Source organism: Rhodamnia argentea, chromosome 4, assembly GCF_020921035.1.
Source record: "Rhodamnia argentea isolate NSW1041297 chromosome 4, ASM2092103v1, whole genome shotgun sequence".
In the NCBI taxonomy this organism is placed as follows: domain Eukaryota; kingdom Viridiplantae; phylum Streptophyta; class Magnoliopsida; order Myrtales; family Myrtaceae; genus Rhodamnia; species Rhodamnia argentea.
The window spans coordinates 21,824,408-21,847,279 of record NC_063153.1 but is presented as its reverse complement, the minus strand read 5'-3'; the positions used below and the strand labels follow the sequence as shown (position 1 = coordinate 21,847,279).

Below are 22,872 nucleotides of genomic sequence, written 5' to 3'. Positions count from 1 at the left end.
GTCATTGGCTGGGGGAACTCTCCCTTGTCCGAAAGCTGACTGCGCACACCTCCCCATTGGCATTCTCTCTCATCGTGTGTAACGGTAACATCACGCGTCCCCATCTCCATTTCCCAACGTCGTTCCCCTCTTTCTTTCTTCCTTCTTTCTATTCCAATCTCAATAAAATCGCGCCCAGGTTCGACGATTAATCTCTCTCTATCTTCGGATCCATCTCATTGCTTTCACCAATCATCGATTCATCCCCATTGCCAACCTCTCGCGCTCCCGATCGGGGCCACTTTCTCTCCGATATCCCCCCCCGGCCCTTCAGATGGCCGACGATTTCGCGAAAGCGGTGGACGACGGCCTCAGGCTCTCCAAGCGCCTCTACTTCGGGAAGGACCGGGCGGTGACCCCGCCCAGGTCGCCGGCGCCGATGGAGAAATCGGCGGACGCGGCGTTCCTCCCGGCGTCGCCGATGGTGTACGCCGTGATCCCCGACCCGTCGATCGTGGACAACCCGGACATCCCGAGCTACCAGCCGCACGTGTACGGCAGGTGCGATCCGCCCGCCCTGGTACCCCTCCAGATGAACGGGATTGAGGTGGAGGCGGATTGCGAGCTGGACACCGCCTTCGTCCGGGTCAGTGGATCGTGGAGAGTTCATTGCGTCATGGGCAGCAAGTGCTGCGACTGCCGGGTCGCGATCCCCATGGGCGAGCAGGTGCGTTAATGGCTTTATTTGACATACTCTATTCGAGGTTGTGTTCGCTTTCAGTTTTTCGTTCGATGAACTTTGTTTTAGAAACTAGACGAGTCGGTAAGCTTATCGAAGCTTTGCACCTATAGACCATGAGTTGAGTCCTGAGTCTGAGTTTTCCTAAAGCCCAGCGTCGAAGGATTAGGCTGTGAGGAGATAGTATATGGATCGGGCCGCAAGGAAACAATATAGCGCCACTCTTAGTTCTTGTTCTTGTATAGATGGCCTCGTTGACTGGACTAGGGGCGTAGATGGCGGCTGCTTGTTCTGATTAGTCGAGTTGGTAAAACAGTAGTTACCCAAATCTCACGTGGTCTCCTTTCATCTATGATTTTAAACTTCTAGTTCAGCTATGAGAGTCAGGTTCTACTTCATTTTATTTCGCATGTGCGGTCTTCGCTCGTCAAATTCCATGCGATGTTCCTAATCCAACTTGCACGTGAGAAGGGTGCATCCTTGAGTAAGAGGTTTATGTACTTTCGTATACAAGGCTCTCCCGCCGCCTGTAAATTTAAACTTCTTTGTTGGACTTACCAAGCGCAACTTACATCCAATGGTTGGTCTTGCATGGTGGAATCTTTTAGGATCACGGCAGGAGGAATTGTCAAACGTGGTCTCCTTTCATCTATGGTTTTAAACTTCTAGTTCAGCTATGAGAGTCAGGTTCTACTTCATTTTATTTCGCATGTGCGGTCTTCGCTCGTCAAATTCCACGCGATGTTCCTAATCCAACTTGCACGTGAGAAGGGTGCATCCTTGAGTAAGAGGTTTATGTACTTTCGTATACAAGGCTCTCCCGCCGCCTGTAAATTTAAACTTCTTTGTTGGACTTACCAAGCGCAACTTACATCCAATGGTTGGTCTTGCATGGTGGAATCTTTTAGGATCACGGCAGGAGGAATTGTCAAACATCAGGAAAGTGGACATAGTCCAGTGCATGAAAATCTGACTGTGGTACAACTTGATCACGATACCGAAACCAAAAAAATATATAAATCACTTGGTGACGGCACTCAAATAGAAGAAACATTGTGGTGATGCTAATGATGGTATTTGTCTTCCATTGGAGAAATAGGAGCATGATGGTGTGAAGATCCCGTCAGCTGATAAGTCCGAAAGCTGGAAATAGATAATTGTTGCTTTTAGAGTGAGTAGTACCATATATGTGCTTCTGATAATGGTTGTCTTCACTTCAATGAGGAAACATAATATTAAAGTGGTAGATATTAAAGTGCGATATGAAACTTTTCTAGAGCATATTCAGTGAAAGATCGCTGTTTGCAAAATTCAGTTGATGTCAGGACACCTAAAACGTCAACATGAGTACCCGTGTGATAGGAGAATTGATGCATGTAATTTAATCCAGTGATGAGAATGAGTGCATTGTGTCTATCACATCCCAGTTGCACATTATCTCTTCTCAGGCAATACTATTTGGCTAACAGGGATCGGTTTTAGGTCTTGAGGTAAAAGTTTCTAAAAGGTCATATGTCACACAACTTGTTGCTGTGGAAGACAAGAAAGATATAGACAAAGCAGCTAGAGCTGAAGATGGTGGCTACCTTAAACCCCATATATTTACCTTGAAAATACCGCAGGTAAAGAAACTGTGCACCTGTTACTTCTTCCGTGGAGTTAGATACTCTGCGTATCTCTCTGCTTTCATATATTCCTACTTTTACTATTTATCCCAGGTATCTATAAGTTGCTTGCTTTCAGGTGGATGGGGGTTCAAACATATCCATCAAGGTTTGTTGGTCTCAGAAATTATCATACTGTAATGGTCAGTTCTCCTTGAGTGTGCCATTTACTTTCCCTGAGTACGTTACTCCTGCTGGGAAGAAAATCTCGAAGAAAGAGAAGATACAGGTGAATGTGGACTCTGGCACTGGAAGTGAAGTTTTGTGCAAAACGACCAGCCATCCTTTGAAGGTACCCATGATCGAGTATTGTATTGTTCTGTTTCATTTAACAGGAGAAAAGAGTATATGATGCTTTTTACCTTTTTTTTTTTTTTCAAAATTTCAGGAAGTGAGACGTCATGTAGGGAAGTTGGCTTTCCTGTATGAGTCGGAAGTTCTCACGTGGTCAAAGGCTGACCTGAATTTCGCATACACAGTAAGCTGCAAGATCCTTCTCTCCTCCTTCCTTCTCTTCCTTTAGATTGTACAGGAGAAAGTGTTCAGTCACACTGCAGACTTGTAGTCTTCCCTGGGGAAGTTATGTTTCATTGACAAAACTCATTTTTCTGATTTTCTTTGTCTTATAGGTCTCTGCAGCTACTATGCTTGGGAGTGTGCTCTTGCAGTCTCCATCTATGCATGATTTTGATCAAAGAGAAATGTTCTGTTTATACCTTCTTCCAGGAAACCAACAGAATAGGAAGGTTAGTCTAGTGCTAATTCACTTCTGGTGCCATTTATTTAATATAGTGCTTCCTGTTATAGTTGCCTCATCCTATTCAGTTTGACAGGTGTTCAGAAAGGATGTAGTATTTGTTGTTGATATCAGTGGAAGCATGAGGGGCAAACTGCTGGAGGATGCTAAAAATGCCTTATTGACAGTGCTGCACAAGCTTGACCCAGAGGATTCATTTAGTATCCTAGCTTTTAATAGTGAGGTTTACCAATTCTCCATGTCCATGGTGTTAGCTACCAGTGAAGCAATTAAAGGGGCCATTGAATGGATCAACAATAACTTTATTGCTGGCAGTGGTACCGACATCTTGCAGCCTTTGAATAAAGTACTTTCATCTTCCATATTCTGAGACTACAAAGTGAATATCTCTTCGCATTGTAAAGTTATGCAGTACTCGATGCCCGGTAAAAGACAAACTATGATGACTTTCCCTGGGGTTGCTACGATATGTAGTGGCCCAATTAAGCTAGATGAAGCTTTTGGCATGTTATCTCAATGAAGGAAAGTGCCACACATAATTCTGATGCTGCATCATAGTAGAAATGAGATGAGCTGCTGACATAGAGAGTCCTGCCCTTGGTTTTTCAACGATATTTATCGGCGTGAATTGTGTTCTGCGTTTATTAGTGTTCCTTTTCTCTCTTTTTGATGGGGTACAAGCTGTTTATGTTTTAGAAGACAAAAGGTACTTTTTTTATTAATCCAGTCATGATTTCATCTCATGAATTTGTACTTTTTTTTCCTTCAACCATTTCATGGAGAAAATAGATACTCCCAGAGAGTCATGATTTCATCTCTTGAATTTGTATTTTTTCTCTTCAACCATTTCATGGGGAAAATAGATACTCTCAGAGTCCCAACTTTTAGTTTTTAGGGAAAATAACCTCATTTGAGTTACGTGCATGTACAGTTTTGTCAACAATAGATGGACTATCTCTTTTCACCTTATGGTGTGCCGTTTATTTGCTATCATCTGAATCAACAAGATTAAGTTTCTCTCTTTTATTTTCATATTGTTGCACACTCTTCCCTTCCCTAGGTGATAAAGGAATGAACGGTAAATATTTACATCACACCTAGTTCTCACAGATAGTATGCTTGGTCCTCCCTGTAATTTGTAATTGCTTACCTTTAGATGCTTCTTGGTCTAATGTCTACTTCTTTCAGGCACTAGACATCCTATCAGACTGTCAAGGTTCAATTCCTACCATCTTCCTTGTTACGGATGGAACTGTTGAAGATGAGAAACACATCTGTGATGTAATGAAAAGTCGAATAAAGAAAGGAGGATCATTATGTCCACGCATCTTTACTTTTGGTATAGGTAATGTTTCGTCATATTCTATGTGTCTGGCAGCACAATCTCGTGCACTACTGTCTGGGCATTGACATTCTGAACTCCTGATATGTCGCTAAGAAAAGTTAAATATCAGCTTCATTGGTTTTATTTTGTGACAAGTCAGTGTGATAAATGTGTTTTCCATGGACTTTGATCTGTTGTGGATAATTTGTTTTGTGTCTGCTCTCACTATGGAGTTTGACCTTTTCTGTGGTAATTTTCAGGTACATTCTGTAACCACCATTTCCTACGGATGCTTGCGATCATAGGCAGGGGACAGTATGATGCTGCATATGATGTAGGTCAGGCAAATAGACCTATCTGGCTGCTCACGAGCATACTTTAGTTGTTTCAGCAGTGCAGTCAAATGATACTTAATAGAGAATTTCTACGTAATGGCTAGTGATGAGGACCATAGAACTGCTGCTTTTTTTTTTCCTCGAAAAGTAGGATCCTAGATCTAAGAGTAGAAAGATATTGCTGATTTAATTTATCTGACGGTTTTTCAAATTATTAATTTGTGCTTCCAGGTTCAGTTGGGCTTCGGATGGAGAGCTTGTTTTCCAGAGTGGCGTCAATTGTCCTTGCTGATATAGTGATTGACCCGTTGGATGATCTTGAAGTTGAGGTACATTTGCATGAGCATTGATCAATCATTAAATTGCTCTGAAACCTTAGAAACAATGGGCATGACCTTTGCTCTCTGCAGATGATACAGTGAGATCTTCTTTTTTCTCTATTCGTGCCAAACAGATGTACAATGAGTTGACCACTAAGTTTTGTATATTGTCTCTGTTTTGGTTGCATTTAACGTATTTCTAAAATTGATTATTTCATAGCATGACTTTCCTCAATCCACCTCAAAAAGTAAAATGAAAACAGGAAGTGGGTTTCTGGATAAAAGGGATCTGTAGTATCTTTGTCCTATCTCATTTTAACGATGATCGTAATTGATCTTTTTCTTTTCTGCGAGAACCGTACATACCTGTGCCTGTTTTAAGACCACACTGCCGAAATAGTGACCTCTTTCCTTTGAACTATATATATTTGTAGATGTGTCCTTCCCGACTACCAGACCTATCACATGTATCCCCATTGACTATCTTTGGGAGATACAATGGAAACTTTCCTGACTATCTTCAAGTAAAGGGTATCTCAGCGGATTGGAGCACTCATGTGATAGACTTGAAGATTCTTAAGGCAAAGGACATATTACTTGACAGGGTATGTTTGTTTATGTATTACTTCTCTTTCTGTTTCAGTTTTGTTAGTTCTGTGCCTGGAATATGGTAGGGGCAAATCTGGCTGGAGTCTGGTATGTCTATTCAAATCGTTTTTTGACGATTGTCTCCGCATCAGGTATTTGCAAAGCAACAGATCGATCATTACACAGCTCAGGCATGGTTCTCGGAAGACAAACAGCTCGAGGAGAAGGTACGGCTTTATCTCCACCTATTACTCATTGAAGCAGCATGTTGGTTTACAACTGGACTGGAGAATTAGTATTTGAGTTTAGATTTCCCTGTTTTGATGATATTTACGCATTAAATATCAAGTGAAGAGAAAATTTTCCTTTTCTTCCATATGGAGCATGGCGACTCAATGCCCTCAATGCCTCAGCTTCCACCATTTCTTTCTTCCAGTTTTTGTAATTACTACTTACTTTTACAGGTTGCAAAACTGAGCATACAGAGTGGTATTGCTTCAGAATTCACTCGTATGATCTTAATAGAGGCCGACGAGGCAACAAAAGCCACGGAATCAGCTGGTTCAGATAAGGTAAACATCTGCCTCTCGTCATTGCAAAGCTCTTGCTGTCTTAACTTAATCTCAAGGGAGTTTGACGTTAGTTGGGCTTATATATGCGGGCTATCATGTGGCTCTTGTACAGCCCTTCAGACTTTCCTGTCCAATTACACAATCCTTTGCGTTTATTAGTGAAGTTACCGGGGCTTGTCTTCTGACTGAAGCTCATTAAAGCATTTCAGATATGCCTGTGCCTTGGACATTTGGCCACTTTAATGGTGGATATCAAGCAAAAATATTCATACCTAGGAAGGCACAGTTTCCAACAAGTAACCCGACCCTAACAAGAACAAGGCTCACTTCTGGCCATCTAGTCGTTCAACTTTTAGTGATTGATTTATCTCAGTTGGACCTGTGTTGACCTCAGTTGGGCTGATGACCGGTTCAACTTGGCAACATTGACCGTTTGGATTTGATTGACGTGATATTATGGATGTGGGGATTGTGGAGACTTGAACCTTTTAGATATTGGATATAACTCTTATTTATGGAGTTGATGTCTCCATAATTGTGGTAACCAGTTACTGCAAAAACAAAACCAAGATGTGAACATATGACAAATGGTAAGGAAATCTCATGAGGAAAGAACAAAGTGAATCTCTGGTAATCTTTACTTTCCCAGTAGTGTGATTCCAGGAGCTTCAAGTACATATAAAAACTTTTAGTTATGTATCTCATCCTAATTTACATGGATATCATCACTAATTTAATCCCATTTTGGTTATAAAAGGAATTGGCTGAAGGCGGCGGTCTTTCTTTTGTTGGTGACTGCAATTAGAATCAATGAAATTAACTATAAGAATTGCTGAAAGCAGGCACCGAGGAAGATGCCCGACCCCAAAGTCCATAAGCAAATAATGCTGAGAAACCTTTGCATCGGCTTTGGCAACTTGACTGCAACTGTCGAGAATGTTCCTCCGGGAGCCGAACACGTGAAATTGCCCGAAGCTGCGGAAATCTTAGTGAAGGCAGCATCAAACTGTTGTGGGACGGTGTGCGGCCGCTGCTGTTGCATGTGCTGCATCCAGTGCTGCTCGCAGCTAAATGACCAATTCGTGATAGTGATGACTCAGCTATGTACCGCTTTAGCTTGTTTTGGCTGCTTCGAGTGCTGCTCAGTATGCTGCTGTTCAGGGAACGATTGATGAAAGGAAAATCTCGATACCCCATCTTCTGTAGCTCATAGTGTGTTGATTGTGATATGTAATTTGTTCATTTTTTCGTGGGGTTTACACGTAGTGTATTTACCATAAGGATGGTACATTTGGGACCGAGGCTAACAGGTGACACTTTTGACTCACTTTGTGTACCATATTTGCTTTAGCAATGTATAGAGAAAGATCTTCTTGCTTGCCCTGCTTTGTTTCTTTTTATGTAATCTTCTGTCAAGGATTATAAGCAAAGGTAGAGATCATTGGGAGAGTTTTGAATCAGCTCCATACTTGTTTTTGCTACATAATACCCAGTGCATTTTTTTGTTTCCAGATAATTTTGTCCCTGGTTAAACACCAAAAAATAAAAAAAAACAGAACAGTTTTATTAAATGGTAACAACTGATCTGGTTGTATTCCCTTGTGCAATGCAATCCTAGTCAGTTTATTTCATTTTTGAAAATTACCAGCGGTATGATGATGGATTTCAATTTGACACTATATACCATAAAAATTTAGTATACTAGACAGTTTCATTAAATCAATGGTAAACATACTCATGGGAGATTTAGATACACGCTTCAACCTAGTAAACAAATAATCTCGTTTGTTTTGTAGATTCCCTTCTATTTTTGTCGCACGGACCATTGTCGGAAATTACCTTTTGCGTATCATGCCAATGTGGTTCATTCAGATCTTCGCCGTCGAATTCTTTTCCGCTGCTATCAATCATGAAATTAAGTGGGCCCCACACACAAAATGATTCTCGCTTTCACAGGATCGTCTTGTCGCGCGTCAGATCCGTCGTTCGAGGGCCTTTGTCAGCCGGTCGGTCACTGCCTAGATGTCGTCACCGATGAACTCCGCGTCGCGTCCCACCGTGCTTTTCATCCAATCCATTAACCATCTCAATATGTTCCTTTCCTTCTCCCCATTTTCTCCTACATATTGGAAATTACACATCTCGGGACTACATAGTAGTTGATTCTCCTAAGCAAATATTCGCACCCTATCACTCCATGCCCAGGGCTGCCAATTTTAAAATTAGGGAGGAGTACCACCTTAGAACAAACCAATGTGGGAGATAATACTTTTGCCATAAGCATTGGTAATTATAACAATATCAAAGTACCAATGATGGAGAAGACTTGAAAAAAGAGAAATTACAATATATTGTAATAATTACTATAATGTTAATAATATTATAGAAGACTTGGAATTGGTGAAAGTGTACGTTGATCTCTTTTCCATTTTTTTAAATTCAATTTAGCTTTTTCATTTTAATTTTTTGATTTCGGAGGAACATGGGAGGCTTTCCACTTTGGGGAAGGTCTCGTGGAGGGTTGATATTTTTTTGTGCAGACAATGCCTTGACATTCGAAAGCATATGCATGTGGTTTTGTCCTTCAAATAATAAGACAAGAAAAATTTTATTGGAGAGTTCATTAGTTTATGTCTTTCTTTGTCTGGTTTTATGCTAATTATAACTTGGAATTTCTTCTTCGTCGTGTTGGAGTTTGCTCTGCTTTCTTGAGTGGAGGCCCTCTTCCCCTTTCGCACTCCATCCCACTCGCGTCTCTCAATGAAATCAGCTCGAGAATTGCCAGGAATAATAGTGAAATTCTCTCCATCGGAATGAGCGTGTGGGGAAAAAGTCTCTTTTTTATTTTATTTTAATTTCTCTTTCTTTCTTTTTTGGCATATAGTTTGTAACATATCCATTTGACCCACAAATTGGGTCCACCTTCAACTCTATAGTCATGCCGATTTCATAACTGAAGTTAGAAGTAGATATCAACATTTGAAGAAAGATTTGTCGAAAACTGCGCAATATAGCCCCCTTGAAGAATATTGTCATCCATGGAATTGGATATTGAGTAACCATGAATCCCTATCTTCCACAAATAGATAGGACCAATACGAGGATAGACTATGTAGGTTACTATCAATACAATGTTAGAAAACCCTAGATTCTTGAGCTGTGCTACGCTCAAGAAATGGTTGGACCACCCCTTAAGTTATATGCACCTAGAAATGAAAAAAAGAAGAAGACAAATTTGAGTAACTTTGGACCACAAAGATAATCCAAATGCAATACCTTTACTTTGGCAGGACCGCACCAACATTGGACTCGTCTTAGGTGCACCTTCAAGGTCATGACACGTGAAACTTTTGAACACCAAAGCTACACTCGAGAGATTTCTCATGCTTGCTATCATCTTTCTATCCTATTTAGAAAGATAGTTGCTATCAAAGAGAAGCCCCACACTTGAAATCTTCATCACAAAAATTTGTTCAATTTACTTTTAAACTTTGAAATACCATCGTAGCCACATGAATTCGCTTTCGAAAGGAAGTTCCATCCCTCCACACTTGAAAGCTTCATCCCAAAGATTTGTTCAATTTACTTTTAAGCTTCAAAATATCGTTGTACTGAACAGGAATTCGCTTTCGAAAGGAAGACACGCCTCTCCCTAATCAGGTCTTTGCCAAGCAATTCATTCACATCTCGAGTCCCTCATTCAAAATAAAGATTACGAAATGTTCGTCTCTTGAGCAATTCTTTTTAAGGGTTTTAGCCTATGAATGATCTTGATCCTGCTATTTACCCTTAAATTGGCCGGTTCGAATGGCGAGACACAATTTCTTTGCCCCAAGGATGGCAACATTAACATGGTACGTGAAAAAAAAAAGGTAATGATGTGATTTTACATAAATACAATGCAATTTCATATAAAATGCTCATCTTGAGAATCAGCCTCACGTAAACGGGGAATAAATGAAGCCATCTTACCTTCTTTCACTTAGACACGAACAAATCATTAGGGAAGATTCAGACACGAACAAATCATTAGGGAAGATTCAAGAATGTATTTACAGTTTATGTTAGTGCATGAGATAATCACATCATTTAGCATATTAATTTAATGAGTTGAGTTTATTTTTGCCCAGTGTTTTTCTAATTACTATGTGGATCAGTTACAGCTATTTTTAGTCCAATCGAAGAGTGGAGATAAGCCCGATGACCGGCCGGTGCGCAAAAAACAAGGTGGTAAAATTAAGGGAAAAATCTTCGACCCAAAAACAAAAAAGTGAAAAATCAGCATGTCAAAAAAAAAAAAGAAAAGTAAAGGGAAAAATCAGATATCCGACAGAGCATTTTGAGACACGTGTTGGTCGGACAACATTCGATCTGCCATTACGAAGCTTGTCTGTTGACACCTGTCCTGGCAACAAAAACCCTAAATTCTTTTTTTTTTCTTTTTCTTTTTTCATTTCTTTACTAATTTTTTTTATTTTGGTGGGTGTTTGTCATGTTATTTTTTTTTTTGGGCATGGGGCGGGAATTGGGGACCCCACTTGTGCATGGGCATGAAGTGTGGTGAACGGACAGCTTCACGTGCCGTGGTGGCGTCCCACGGGGAAAGAGAGAAGGATGCCATCTCTTTGATTGGATGGAAGCCACGAGGAAAATTTAAATTAGTTTGTAAAAAGAAAATGTTTCCCAACTGACTGTCGAGAAAGATACAATCTCAATCGTAAATATCACATATCATAATCACGTGTTATGCACAAAACACATATTGATTGAAAGATCGTATAGTCAAGAATAACTTACTAGCATGCTCCATATATTAGGCGAAGGATTATAATCATCACGCATCCATATTCATCCTCTTTTTTTTCTTAAAAAAATGTCATGTTTAAGTTAACATCACTCTAATTAGGGACAATTAATGCGATCAACCCTGATTTCATGGGAGAAAAAAAAAACGAAAGCAAAATTACAAATTGGCGATTGAGATGGGTTTGTCGATTCGGTGGCGCGATCTTAAAAAGAAGTAACTAAATTTGGGCCAATTTTTGTATCCTCAATTACCATACGCTATAAACCTCAAATAAGACAGATAATTTGAGCATTTGTTTGTTTCGTGCATCAAGAATTGGGGTAGTCTACATTTCTTTGACCACGGTCTAAATGCTGAGCTTCCTGGAGATTCTCAAGTATCTAGTAAGATCTTCTCTCGACAAACTTAGAACAAATTATATCACATTGATCCCAATAGTTCCTACGTGGCACAATCAGCCTTAACTTGCACATCTTTTAATAATATGTTAGCAACTTTTGATTCATTTTATTTTTTTTCTTTCTTTTTTTTTTCTGCCTTTTTTTCCTCTTTCTTCCGATGACTGGCCCCTCGGCTAGAGCTCTTGCCCGGGCGAGGGGGCGAGGGAAGAAGAAATTATTCAAGAAAATAATGAGAAATCATAAGAACACTAAAGACTTACGTGGTAAACCGAACCTAACAAGTCAAACATCGATGACAAACACCCTATCACCAAGAAGGATCTTCAAGCCATTCCTAACCATCCTCTCGAGTTTACTACAATCACCACTCTCTTTTGCTGTCAAATTAACATTGTTATGGCTTCATCAATTGTGCCTTTGTAGTTCGACCCTAGACAAGAACAAGATCAACCAAGTTCGAATATATTTTGATTTTGGGGCACTTGGGTTAGACACAAAGTATGGGGCATTATATTAACTTGATTAATACAAAATGATATCGAAACTAAATAAATCAATACATATATATAATATATAAATACATACAAATGTAGAGAGAGAGAGAGAGGAAAAAGCCTTTGTGTGGGAACTTGTAGCACTAGCAACTACACCAGCTAGGCTATGGAACTTGCCAATCCTTGCCTCTATTTAAGCTTTAGAATTCTCAGCTTCCACTGCCTCATAACATCTGTTCAGCTTCTCTCTCTCTCTCTCTCTCTCTCTCTCTCTCTCTCTATTGAATCTAGGTCAAATGAAGGTAAGTAATAATCAAGAAACTTTCGTTTACATTTTCTTGATTCTTGGTTCCATCTTGTGATTTGAGAAGGGCGTGTTCCGATTTGGGTTTGATGGGATTTTGCAGCTGTTCATTTGGGTGCAAAGCAAGCTCAGCGGGGGCAAAAAGCCAACGTCCAATGCAATCTCACCCGACCGTAAGTACCCCCTTATTCTTTTCTATCCTTACTTGGTGCTAATCCAACTACAAGTATCTTAATTAGGAGTCGGACTACTTATCTACTATGCATATGGGTTGTTATTCCCACAAGTTATATGTACTCTTGACAAAGATCTTATTCCAACAAAATCTATATGAACATTTAGATCTTCATACCCCGCGAGAACCTTGCAAAGATGAATTCGGTGACTGGCCGAACGGATTACTCACGATCGGGACGTTTGGAAATGGCAGTCAGAGCAAAGATCAAGCAAGGCAAGATCAACAAGATCACACCACGCCGTCTCCATCCCATGACCAATCACCACAAGACCTCACCATTGAACAAGTGTGGAAACTTCAGCAAGAGTTGAATTCATTCTTGAACACGCAGCCCCAACGGCGTGACCCCTCGTCCGACGCGACGGGCAACAGTGGCAGCTCCGGCTCGTACCGATCTGCCAGTTGCCCTTTGAGCTCAGAGATCGTCACCGACATGAGAGAAATTGCTGAACTAATTTCTCACAAGCAGAACACGAGAGAGGACAATTTCCAGGAGACCAACAGCGCGGTTGTTTATCGCAAGTCAGGGAAAGATGATGTGGTCTCGGATGGTGCTAAGAGGAATGGGATTGGAAAGAGGTCATTGTCTTTGCTTATGAAGAAGATGCTCGCATGCAAAAGCGGGTTCAACCTTGAACTGTCGACGGTTCCCAGCTTTAGAGACCCTCTCCCTGAGACTAGAATGGAGAAGGTACGTATGTCGAGTATTCGATATGATTCTACAAGATCTAGTTACGGTCATGCTTATAACGCAATGTGCGAATAGAAGTCATGTGCATTTGTATTGGTGATAGTGTTTCTTGTAGCTTTTGAAGTGATGTTGTTCAATTATAAGCTCCGTGTCTGAATGAAAGTTAATGTTCAGGTCATGAAGGCCATACTTCACAAGAAGGTATACCCCCAAAGCTCAAGCCAGGCATTATCTGCAAAGAGATGTCTGGAACAGAGGCCAATGCCCAAATCATCATCTAATCAAGAACAAGCGAACGAGGAGGCGGTGAAAAGTAAATGGGACAGAACTGATTCCGAATGTAAGTTTCCGAGTAAAATCTGTGATTGTACACATACCAAGTTTGTGCAACGAGCCGGCAAATCATTTCATCACCTCGTATCATCGTGCAGATATTGTTCTGGAGATATAACAACCTGAAATTTAACAGGCACGATGTCAATCCAGTTCAAGGTGAGAAATGTGTATCTTTCAATCTGGGAAAGAGAAACAATCACGGTTTGTTATTTTAAGATGATAACCATTTGACATAAGATTGAATTTGCACACTTAGAAATTGATTTTTAGCACCTCACATGATCTGGTAGCGTTTACTGATGCTTGAGGAACTGTTGTTATTCACAGGGTAAATTTTTCTGACTAGTGCCTGTGGCAATGAGGAGCAAGATGCCACTTCCAAAGGAAGACTAGAGAGAATTATGCCATGGAAGTCTGGAAAGATGAAGATTTCGGCCATATCACATGAATTCAAGATCTGTGTATGGATGTGAATGGAAGAATCAAACTTTAGATCACTCCCCTCGTTAAAACAACATCATCACCATCACAGAGTCTTGCCAAGTTTGAACTGCGTATGGGATTTACTCGAAGGAGGAATTACAATAATCGACGGTAGAAAAGAGGGAGTTAATGCCTCAATAGCGTTCCTTGAAATGCTTTGTTTCCATCATAAACAGCCACAATAGTGAATTTCCAGCTTCTTCAGCTGATTTTTGAACTCTTGCTGCTTAAACATGTGATTCCTTTGCAACATAACAATATGTAAAAAACTCTAGAGGGAAAAAGAGGATGTGGTCGTTGTTATATCCAGAGTCAACCCAATTACAGAATCTGAGTTTATGCGACTTGGTATAGGCCTGCGATGTGCTTTGGGAAGCATAATATGGAAGGAATTTTCATGAGTTCAAGAATGGACAAATAAAGATCTCACTTTGAGACAGTGTAATCCTGAACAAAAGCTGATCTGTGTATGCTCATATCCTAGTCCTTTTTGTAAGCATGTTTAAGACCGAATTAGTCTAAATAAAGCAAGACCTACAAAATAAATTTCCACCTCTGTCAATTCATGGGTGTCAAGAAGGCAAAAACATGAATTTATAGCATGAGAATTTCTCGAACTTTGATTACGTAATGTCAGTTCACTATACATGCTAGCCGAAGAGTTGATTAACTTTCCTAAGACAAAGCTCAAAGCCACTGCTGCACCTTTCATGTCGCGCTCTTATTAGGGAATAACAAGCAATGATGTTCCCACCTTACAGCTTTTCAAGTGCTAGATGCACTACGGAGCAGTCAACCTTAGTCGGGCAAGGTGAGTAAGGAGATGAGAGGCTCGAGGTGTGGGAACAGCGAAATGAACTCACCCCGTTTTGCCACCTCAGAATCCTCGAACTGAAAGGCAGGGGCGCAGGTAACCCCAAGAAGAGAGTAGTGGTTCTCTGCGTCCCTTGGTTCGGCTTTATGAACTTTCACAGTCCCATCTGTGGAAATGGTGTAGTCATTTGTTGGAAATGAACAAAACCAAACATATGGAGGCACTGTGTACTGTAGTTGCTGGTCCTCCCGCAGTAGATCAGATCCAACGCAGGTTAGCTTGAAATTTCCATCTTCGTTTAGCTCGAATACCTGTAAAAACAGGGGAAGGAAAAGGGTATGCCCTCAAGAAAAGGATGAGCTAAGCGCCTCCCATAGTATGACCAAACTATTGGCCCAAGTATCATCATCAGGACAATACAATCCACACAAGCAAAAGTACAGCCTTGCTGCGTAAATTATCGTGGAAGTGCTTTATATTTATATCTGAAAATGTTCTGTGGGCAACAACAGAGAACACATGAATCAGGTTCCATAACTGCTGTTCTCAAGAAGTGTAATGCAAGTGATACTTGAAAATAACAAAAAAGGAAACCGCATGACAAAATTTTAATTGGATATCAACCAAATGGCCAACATTCAAGCACCCAACAAGAGTAAGCTAAATTACTATGGAACCCGGTTGTGTTTCATGCAATATTCTACTGATATTTTGGAATTCAAACATGCTCGTTGTTATTTCATGTCTCCGATATTAGGCAACAAATCGAATTTACCACAGATTAAGCTTCTGCAAGCAATTGTAATCTCTAAAAGCACTAAGTAATTCTTGGAACAACTCACGGTGACACTTGGTTGGACACGATTCCACATGAACCGAGTCCAGCTGAGCCGTTGATTCCATGGGCCTATCTGCCGGGCCACAGGATTAACGAATGAGATTACACGTGGTCCATGGAACATGGTCTAGACAAGCTTCTCCCTAAACTCGGGCAACAGAATGCTTAAAGAGTCCATACATGTCTAACAATGCAGCTGTAACATGAAAGGTTTATTTATCCTTCTACAATCTAAGTGATGGGAAGATTGTAATTTCGTTCAACATAACCTCTGGAAGGATCCTACCGTCAAAGGCTCTCCAAGGTAAAAGTGAAAGGTTTCTGCACATGGTAGCCGATGAAGGAGCGTCACACTCCCAGAAGGCAGCAAGAAGTAAATAGATGAGCTCACAGGACGATCAACTTTGTCTGCAGGTAAATCATGAGCCACACATATAAAAGATTGATCTGAACACATGGGCAAACAACATATGACAAGTGATCGAAAATTCACTTATCAATCGCTTATTCGATGACAATCTAATCAGAGTCAGATGATTTAAAGTTACAGATGCCGAGTTATTCTTCTTCTCGGCATAAATCTCTTTTCAATACTTTAGATCTGAGAAAAGGGTAGGAGGAGCAACCCACATTGGGTAATCTTTCCACAATTCTGGGCCAATACGAGCCCCACAAATGGTAGGAAAGCAATGCCAATGGTTGGGCCGTTCCTCACGACTCTGCCATAGGCACTGCAGGAGCAACCTCGATGGAATTGAGCCTTCTTCAAAATGATCCATCATGTACAAGTTGAAGGCTAACCAGTGTTTGCAGAAGTAGATATACTAATCCAACTCACAATTTGAGAATGCCAAGAAAGCACTTCAAAATTTCATTAGCACACCTCCATCTTAATAATAACTAACACTGAAACCTTTTAGATGGAGTAATCCAGTTCCATACTAATGTACAATTACATTCCTGAACTTTGTTTGTTTGTACATTTTTTTTTCCAAATTTTCTCTTAAGTATGAAAGTTTAAGCTTTCTTCCCTACTATATAGAGGGTCCTGACTCAGCCAAACTATAAACTTCAGCAACAAAGCCAAATCTAATCTCTAAGCAGCCTCTCTTGAGATGAACCCCGTGGACGATTACGAGATAATAACAGTAAAGATTTCCCAAAAAAGCGAAACCCAAAACTTGGAATCACCAGCAGCACAAAATGGTCAAAAGCTAACGCAGTCCGAGCAGAGTCAAACGGTCCCCACCTCCATGACCGGAAACAGAAAAGTTCGAGCACAAAGCCATCCATACCCCCCACAAAACCGCAGTGAAATGCCACTGAAACTTGAACAATAGGAAAGAAAAAAGGGCAAAAAAGAAAAAAAAACAAAAAAAACAAAAAGAGAAGAAAAGTTAGGTTTCAAGAAGTTTACATCGAGAAGGAAGGTGAGATTTGGAGAGGACGATGGAGGAGTCTCTCAAGGTCTGCAGATAGTACCCGCCATCTGGGTGGCCTTCCAGATTCAATCTCGAAATGATCTCGGAGCAAGTCGGAGGCCCCATCCTTGTACAACTGCACAAAGAAAGAATTCACGAGCTGAGGCTGTTGGGTTCTTCTGACCCTAATTATAAGTTTTATTGGAAAGTAATAAGACTAATCATAATATTAAATATAGTCAATCAGTCAGAAATATGTGTAATTAAGTAAATATTAATTAATATAAGCTTGTTGTCCTTGAATTTTACGCTGATCTAATTACGTTTTCTTAATCACTTCTTTATCTTGTCCACTTTTAATATTTATTTTCGTCTATTTTACCTGTAATTTTCATATTTTTGACTTGTATAAAGCAGTATATTGAAGAGACAAACCGGAGATATAATCTCTCTCTAATTTTAATCTTGCTTGACGAAAACAAAATTGAAATTTACTATTTGAGGAGAATTTTTTCAATCACGAATGATGAAAATCAAGGACTTCGTAGCATCCTCTTTCGTGTGTTTGGATGATTGAAATGATATTTATTATCCTCCATCGAAAATTGACATCATCTTCCTTGATGAACATAAAAAAAAAAATAAGCTAGAACTCCTAATCCATATACGTGAAACGTATGATTTGGTTAAAATGAAAAGGTAAAGTTTAAAGCATATTATTGCATAAAAATTAAATCGGGCATTTCCTCCCTTTTTGGTTTTATGTGAAATGACGAAATATCAATTGAAATGGTGTGAGTGGATTATTCTTAAATGGTTGAGAAATGCTTTGTGAAAGGAATTGCGAAAGGTTATAAGTATTATTTTATGAACTAATTGATGAAATGAATTCTATCAGTTGAATTGAATTGTCAAAGCATATACGTTTTGGTATGTGAAATGTATTTTGATTTATGAGATGGAATTTAGATTAGATTTGTGTCGACCGGAGGACAAGTTGGTGGTTTATGCTCATGAAGCATGTTTAGAATCTTTTTTTTTTTTTGTTGTCAAATTTTAGAACCCATTAAGGGGCTAAATATGCATACTATTTTCAAAATATATTTCTGACCGAGCCATCGGCTAATATATGTGGATCTAGTAAGAGAGAATCTTGGTCGCCAGTGTCGCGGGGCGTGAAATGCGACCATAGTTAGATATTATTAATTGAAAGAATATTTATGATATATGTACGGTTATGATGATATGCTATCACTCATTTTGATCTCATACCTTTATACTCATTTTGCATATAAAAAAATGACTCTTAATTTTATTTTACATATATACATAGTAGATATCCGATCTATTCGTAAGAGATTTGTACTACTCGACTATGGTTGCGCATACTATTCGTGTAACATCTTTCTCAAAATCTCCAATTAGCGAAGAGTAAAACAAGAGCCCCATGGAAAATTTTCGACAGTTAAATTTCGAGTGTGGCTTGAGATGACCGTATACATGTGTGAAGACAGATGTTGAGTTTTGACTAAATTCTAAGATGTATATATTCGTATTGTGGGTTATTATAGAAACTCTGACGCGCTGTAATCAATAAATTGTCTTATCAAATATATTGACGACTATATTTTGCCAGCGGATTGAGGTCGGTTTGTGTTTGAGGCCGTCTTTCGTAAGAAGGATGGGCCATGTCATTCCCCTGTACATGTAGGAGTCGGGCTGTGAAGTGTAAATCAAACAGCATGTTTCGTCTCCTATTACCAATGGCCCTAATTCATTGCCCGTAGGTGCGCCCTTCTTTAAGCATCACTGTCCAACAAGGCTGTGATTTCCCCTACTCGACGAAACAAGAAAGCTGTAAATAGTCGTAACCGTGTCATTGCGACTATTAGCAAAGTGAAGGAGAAGGGTGGACAAGCAAAGCACAAAAAGACCTAAATTGAGCAGTCAAAAGACTCTTTGCGACCGGCATGTTCTCCTGGAATGGATTCCATGCTGAAGTGGTGAACAGGACCACGACGAGATAGGCAGACATGGACGACACAGACCAGGCCAGCCACTAACAAATCTGTTCATGCCGTGATGATGCGCAGAATCTCATCTCTGCATAACTCCCCTAACAAATCCTTGCAAGGACCTTCCCACTCCTTCGCCGACAGCTTCTGCCAAATGTGTCGCCTGACAATGTCACCTTCTCCGTCAGAGTCTTCTATTGTCAACGAATTGAAAGACCAGAAGAATGTACCATAGGATATAGTTAAGACAAGAGGTTGAACACGGGGGACATCTTTTAAATTCCCGGAGTATTACCTCTTGGAATGTTTTTTTCAAGTCAAAAGCATCTTTCACTCGATTGTCCACAAATGCCTGTGTATCGCGAAACTCTGCCCCAAAGAAAGAAACCGCTAATTAGGATTTCCACGTGGAACAGAACAATCACTCTGTGTGTTAAACATCATCCATTATGAACAAAGGCATGCATCAGAAGTCAGTGCATTTCTTCAAAGGACTCGTGAGCAAAATTAGGGCCCAGTGACTGTCCACTATCCACAGCAACCTTCCAGGTTTTGCATAACTAGAGAAAAATCAGACTTGTTGCTCACACCAATTAACGCAGATACCAATTTTCATATGTTTCCTATATTCATGAATTGACTAACTTGTTAGATATGAAATAAGGACCACCGATGTATGTTCAACAAAAGAAATTAAGATAACATGAGCGGATAATTAAGCAGGGGTATTCTATACTGACCTGGGGAGCTATCAGTGAGCATATACACCTCGGAAGTTGAATATATTCCTCCAACAACAGTGCGCTTTACATACCAATCAACTTCAGAGGAGTCATCCCCAGCAGCATGGCATATCTCATCTACCAACATCGCCCGCTGCTTAAGACTAGTTGGAACATTCAATGGTTGTGCCTGTCAGAAAATGCCCAAAATTGTGGTTAAAAAATGCAACTTTACCACCATAGGTAAGAAGAAAGACGATATAATATTACCTGAATGGCAAGAGCTTCGGCCCATTTTGATATATAAGGAACCTGCATTTCTAGGCGAATCCTAATGACTCTAGAAATCCTCTCACTAGGTATCAAGCCATTCAATTCATCTCCAGAGTCGATCCTGTCGATAAGCCTTTGCAAGCAATCATCCATGAAGTACTAGCAATGCAAAGCCAGGCAAATTAGCATTAAGCCTGAAGCATTAATTGCTTCATTATGGACAGAAAACCTACACATCTTACTACTGCTAAGCATACTATATTTAAAGCGTGCATATGAAATAAGTCCCTTTTTTATCATTCATGAAAGAGACCGGTTTTATTCACAAAGAGGATATTCAAAAAGAGAATATCTCATGAGTAACTAGTGCGCAAACCTGGTAGTCCACCTTAAGCAAATGTTTAGGGAAAAAGAACTAAGAGAAGGTTGAAATGAATAATTTCTAACACCTACAACCCATGTAGAACTTTCCTTTCCCTACATTTTGATCTTGCCCTGGCATATGCAAACAAAAGGGCATATTGACTTCTGATTGCCCACATAATTGACACGAATTGTGTGATCAACCACTTTCCAAAAGAGAACAGCAGGGAGGTGTTGCCAAAAACAAATGCGGCATCACATATATTGGCATACCAAGTTCACTACTAGTGCTAGCCCTGCACTATGCTAACAACATGACCCAACAGGGTCATCCAACATTCAAGGTCAAATGAAAAGCAATGAACCACTCTTGACATTGATGAAATCACAATACCTCGACTAATGCAGCTCCTTTTCTTGGGAAAGATCCAACAATTGAAGGCGACAGACCAACATCCTTTGCCCCAGCAATCAGGGCTGCTTCAGACCATCCCAACGTTTTCTGCAGGAACATAAACAAGAAACAATTACAACAAATTTGACACACTACACAAAATTCGGAGCATCAGTACCCCCAATGGATGTTCGAATAATGATGGAAAATCCAATACGAAAAAGTATATGCTATAAGTTTCATGCTAATTCAAGTCAAAAGATGCAAAAGGTGCCTCTTCCCACAATAACGATCATAGTGTTTCATCTTCGTGCTGCCATACTACCATCAGTGACAGTAGAGAACCAGCAGTCATACTGCACCTTCAAGTTTCATATGCGGCAGAATCGAATGGAACATTACCCCCGTTAAGCAAGCAAGAAACAATTATTTGACGTTGTAATCACTGGGACAAATACGACCAAAAAAAAAAAACACTGGGACAAACAAAGAGTACTCTGGAACCGATAGAGCGGTGAATCCTCTAACCACGTGTCGAAGAGAGGCCTGAAGCACGCGACGTTGCTCCTCCTGATAATCCGCTAAGGGACTATTTCTATGGCAACGTCGGGCTTCCTCGGCCGTCGACGATGTGGGCCCACTCGAAGACGACGATGCCGATGCTGCTGCTGCTGCTGCCGATGGTGATCCAGTGGAGTCCACGTAATACGGAGTCTCTGGACCCGCGTGCTGATGACTCTGGTGTTTATTAGGGCTTTGATGCGGCGGCGATCGGTGGCTGTCCACTGAAGTGGAGAAGCGAGGGCTGCCGACGGCCGCCTGAAGGAGAGGCGACAGAACGCGCACATTGCGGTGGATCACGGTGTCCGGCGCGCAGCGGAGGAGCACCGCCGCCTTCGCCGCCGCTCGGTACATAACTTCTCTGGTTTCGCAGTGCGGAAAGAAGAGAGTATCGTTTTTCGCTTCGAGTGCTCTCTGTTTTTCATTTTCCGCCCCTCTCTTGGTCCTATTTTTGAAACGATCAACCCGATTTTCTCTGCCACGTAGATGACTTAATCGGATGCCACGTGTCGGGAGCACCTGCCACCAGTATTTCCCGCGACAGACTCGGCGCAATTAATTGCAAATCCATAATACGGTTTTCGTTAATATAAAAAACTATTTACGAAAATAACATAAACAAACCTCACTTTTAATGTATTGGGTCAATACCACAGAAAATCCCAAGTTGATACACATATGATAAATTTATCTCAAACTATTTTGTAACCACAAAAAACCCCAAACCGATACACTTATGATAATTTTACCCTAAATCGGTACATCAGTAACAAATTTACTCTATGTTAGTTTTCGTTAAATCTAACCGTTAAAATGCTAAGTTGTACAACATGTGGCAATTGACGGGTATACCAGTTTGGGATACCATTTGTTTGTCATATATGTATCGGTTTGAAATTTTTTGTGATATTAATTCAATTTAACGAAGCGTAAATTTGTCACGGGTATCCGACAAAAAAAAAATTTGTCACAAGTATACTAGTTTGAGGCTTTTCATGGTCAAAAGATTAGTTTGGGGTAAATTTGTCATAGTTGTACTAGGTTAGGATTTTTTATGGCCAAAAAAATAGTTTAGGGTAAATTTGTCACGTATGTACTCATAGTATTAACCCTAAAGTATTTGCATTTGTTGGGAGGGTGTAGCAAAAACTCAATTCCCCGTTCAAGTCTGAGCCCGTTAACATATTTATTGGCCAATTAAGATAAATTAACTACTCCATACCACATCAATTCTCCCATGTGAGACTTCTCTAACACAACTTATACATGCATCTCAACAAACGTGAACTAATAAAGATGAGAAAAATTTTCAAATAAGGAGTTAAAGTGCTCTCATTTTTTTCAAATAAATGCTTGAAATAGATCTTATTTCAAATAAGGTTGTGGTGTACCCTCATTTTCTCAAAGAAGGGCTAAGATCACGGGCCAACTAAATATTC

At 40.2% G+C, this 22,872-nt stretch overlaps 4 protein-coding genes across 5 annotated transcripts; 2 read left to right on the top strand and 2 right to left on the bottom strand.

Annotated features, from left to right (window-relative positions):
* Positions 1-72: 72 nt before the first annotated feature.
* On the top strand, positions 73-7,659 carry LOC115741060 (inter-alpha-trypsin inhibitor heavy chain H1). 2 transcript variants are annotated; one of them, XM_030674768.2, is made up of 14 exons: positions 73-706; positions 2,188-2,340; positions 2,462-2,674; positions 2,771-2,860; positions 3,012-3,128; positions 3,216-3,485; positions 4,328-4,484; positions 4,724-4,801; positions 5,030-5,127; positions 5,553-5,723; positions 5,859-5,933; positions 6,171-6,278; positions 7,121-7,499; positions 7,608-7,659. In XM_030674768.2, the coding sequence occupies exons 1-13, from the start codon at positions 314-316 to the stop codon at positions 7,448-7,450; spliced, it is 2,253 nt and encodes a 750-aa protein (XP_030530628.1). In that variant the 5' UTR covers positions 73-313; the 3' UTR covers positions 7,451-7,499; positions 7,608-7,659. The 2 variants fall into 2 exon arrangements, with proteins under 2 accessions (XP_030530628.1, XP_030530627.1); XM_030674767.2 differs by having other exon boundaries at positions 7,121-7,659.
* A 4,891-nt stretch (positions 7,660-12,550) lies between these two features.
* Positions 12,551-13,772, top strand: LOC115740921 (protein NEGATIVE GRAVITROPIC RESPONSE OF ROOTS-like). The gene is made up of 3 exons (XM_030674572.2): positions 12,551-13,213; positions 13,388-13,553; positions 13,645-13,772. The coding sequence occupies exons 1-3, from the start codon at positions 12,551-12,553 to the stop codon at positions 13,662-13,664; spliced, it is 849 nt and encodes a 282-aa protein (XP_030530432.2). The 3' UTR covers positions 13,665-13,772.
* An 832-nt stretch (positions 13,773-14,604) lies between these two features.
* Positions 14,605-17,295, bottom strand: LOC115741099. Its single transcript, XM_030674817.2, has 3 exons — positions 17,102-17,295; positions 15,971-16,092; positions 14,605-15,157 (listed from the first exon to the last, which is right to left on the bottom strand). The coding sequence occupies exons 1-3, from the start codon at positions 17,229-17,231 to the stop codon at positions 14,831-14,833; spliced, it is 579 nt and encodes a 192-aa protein (XP_030530677.1). The 5' UTR covers positions 17,232-17,295; the 3' UTR covers positions 14,605-14,830.
* Positions 17,296-18,874: 1,579 nt separating this feature from the next.
* Positions 18,875-21,866, bottom strand: LOC115741102 (ubiquinone biosynthesis protein COQ9-B, mitochondrial). Its single transcript, XM_030674823.2, has 6 exons — positions 21,401-21,866; positions 20,873-20,980; positions 20,113-20,274; positions 19,861-20,032; positions 19,416-19,489; positions 18,875-19,283 (listed from the first exon to the last, which is right to left on the bottom strand). Exons 1-6 carry the CDS (start codon positions 21,785-21,787, stop codon positions 19,203-19,205), a joined length of 984 nt encoding a protein of 327 aa, XP_030530683.1. The 5' UTR covers positions 21,788-21,866; the 3' UTR covers positions 18,875-19,202.
* Positions 21,867-22,872: the final 1,006 nt, after the last annotated feature.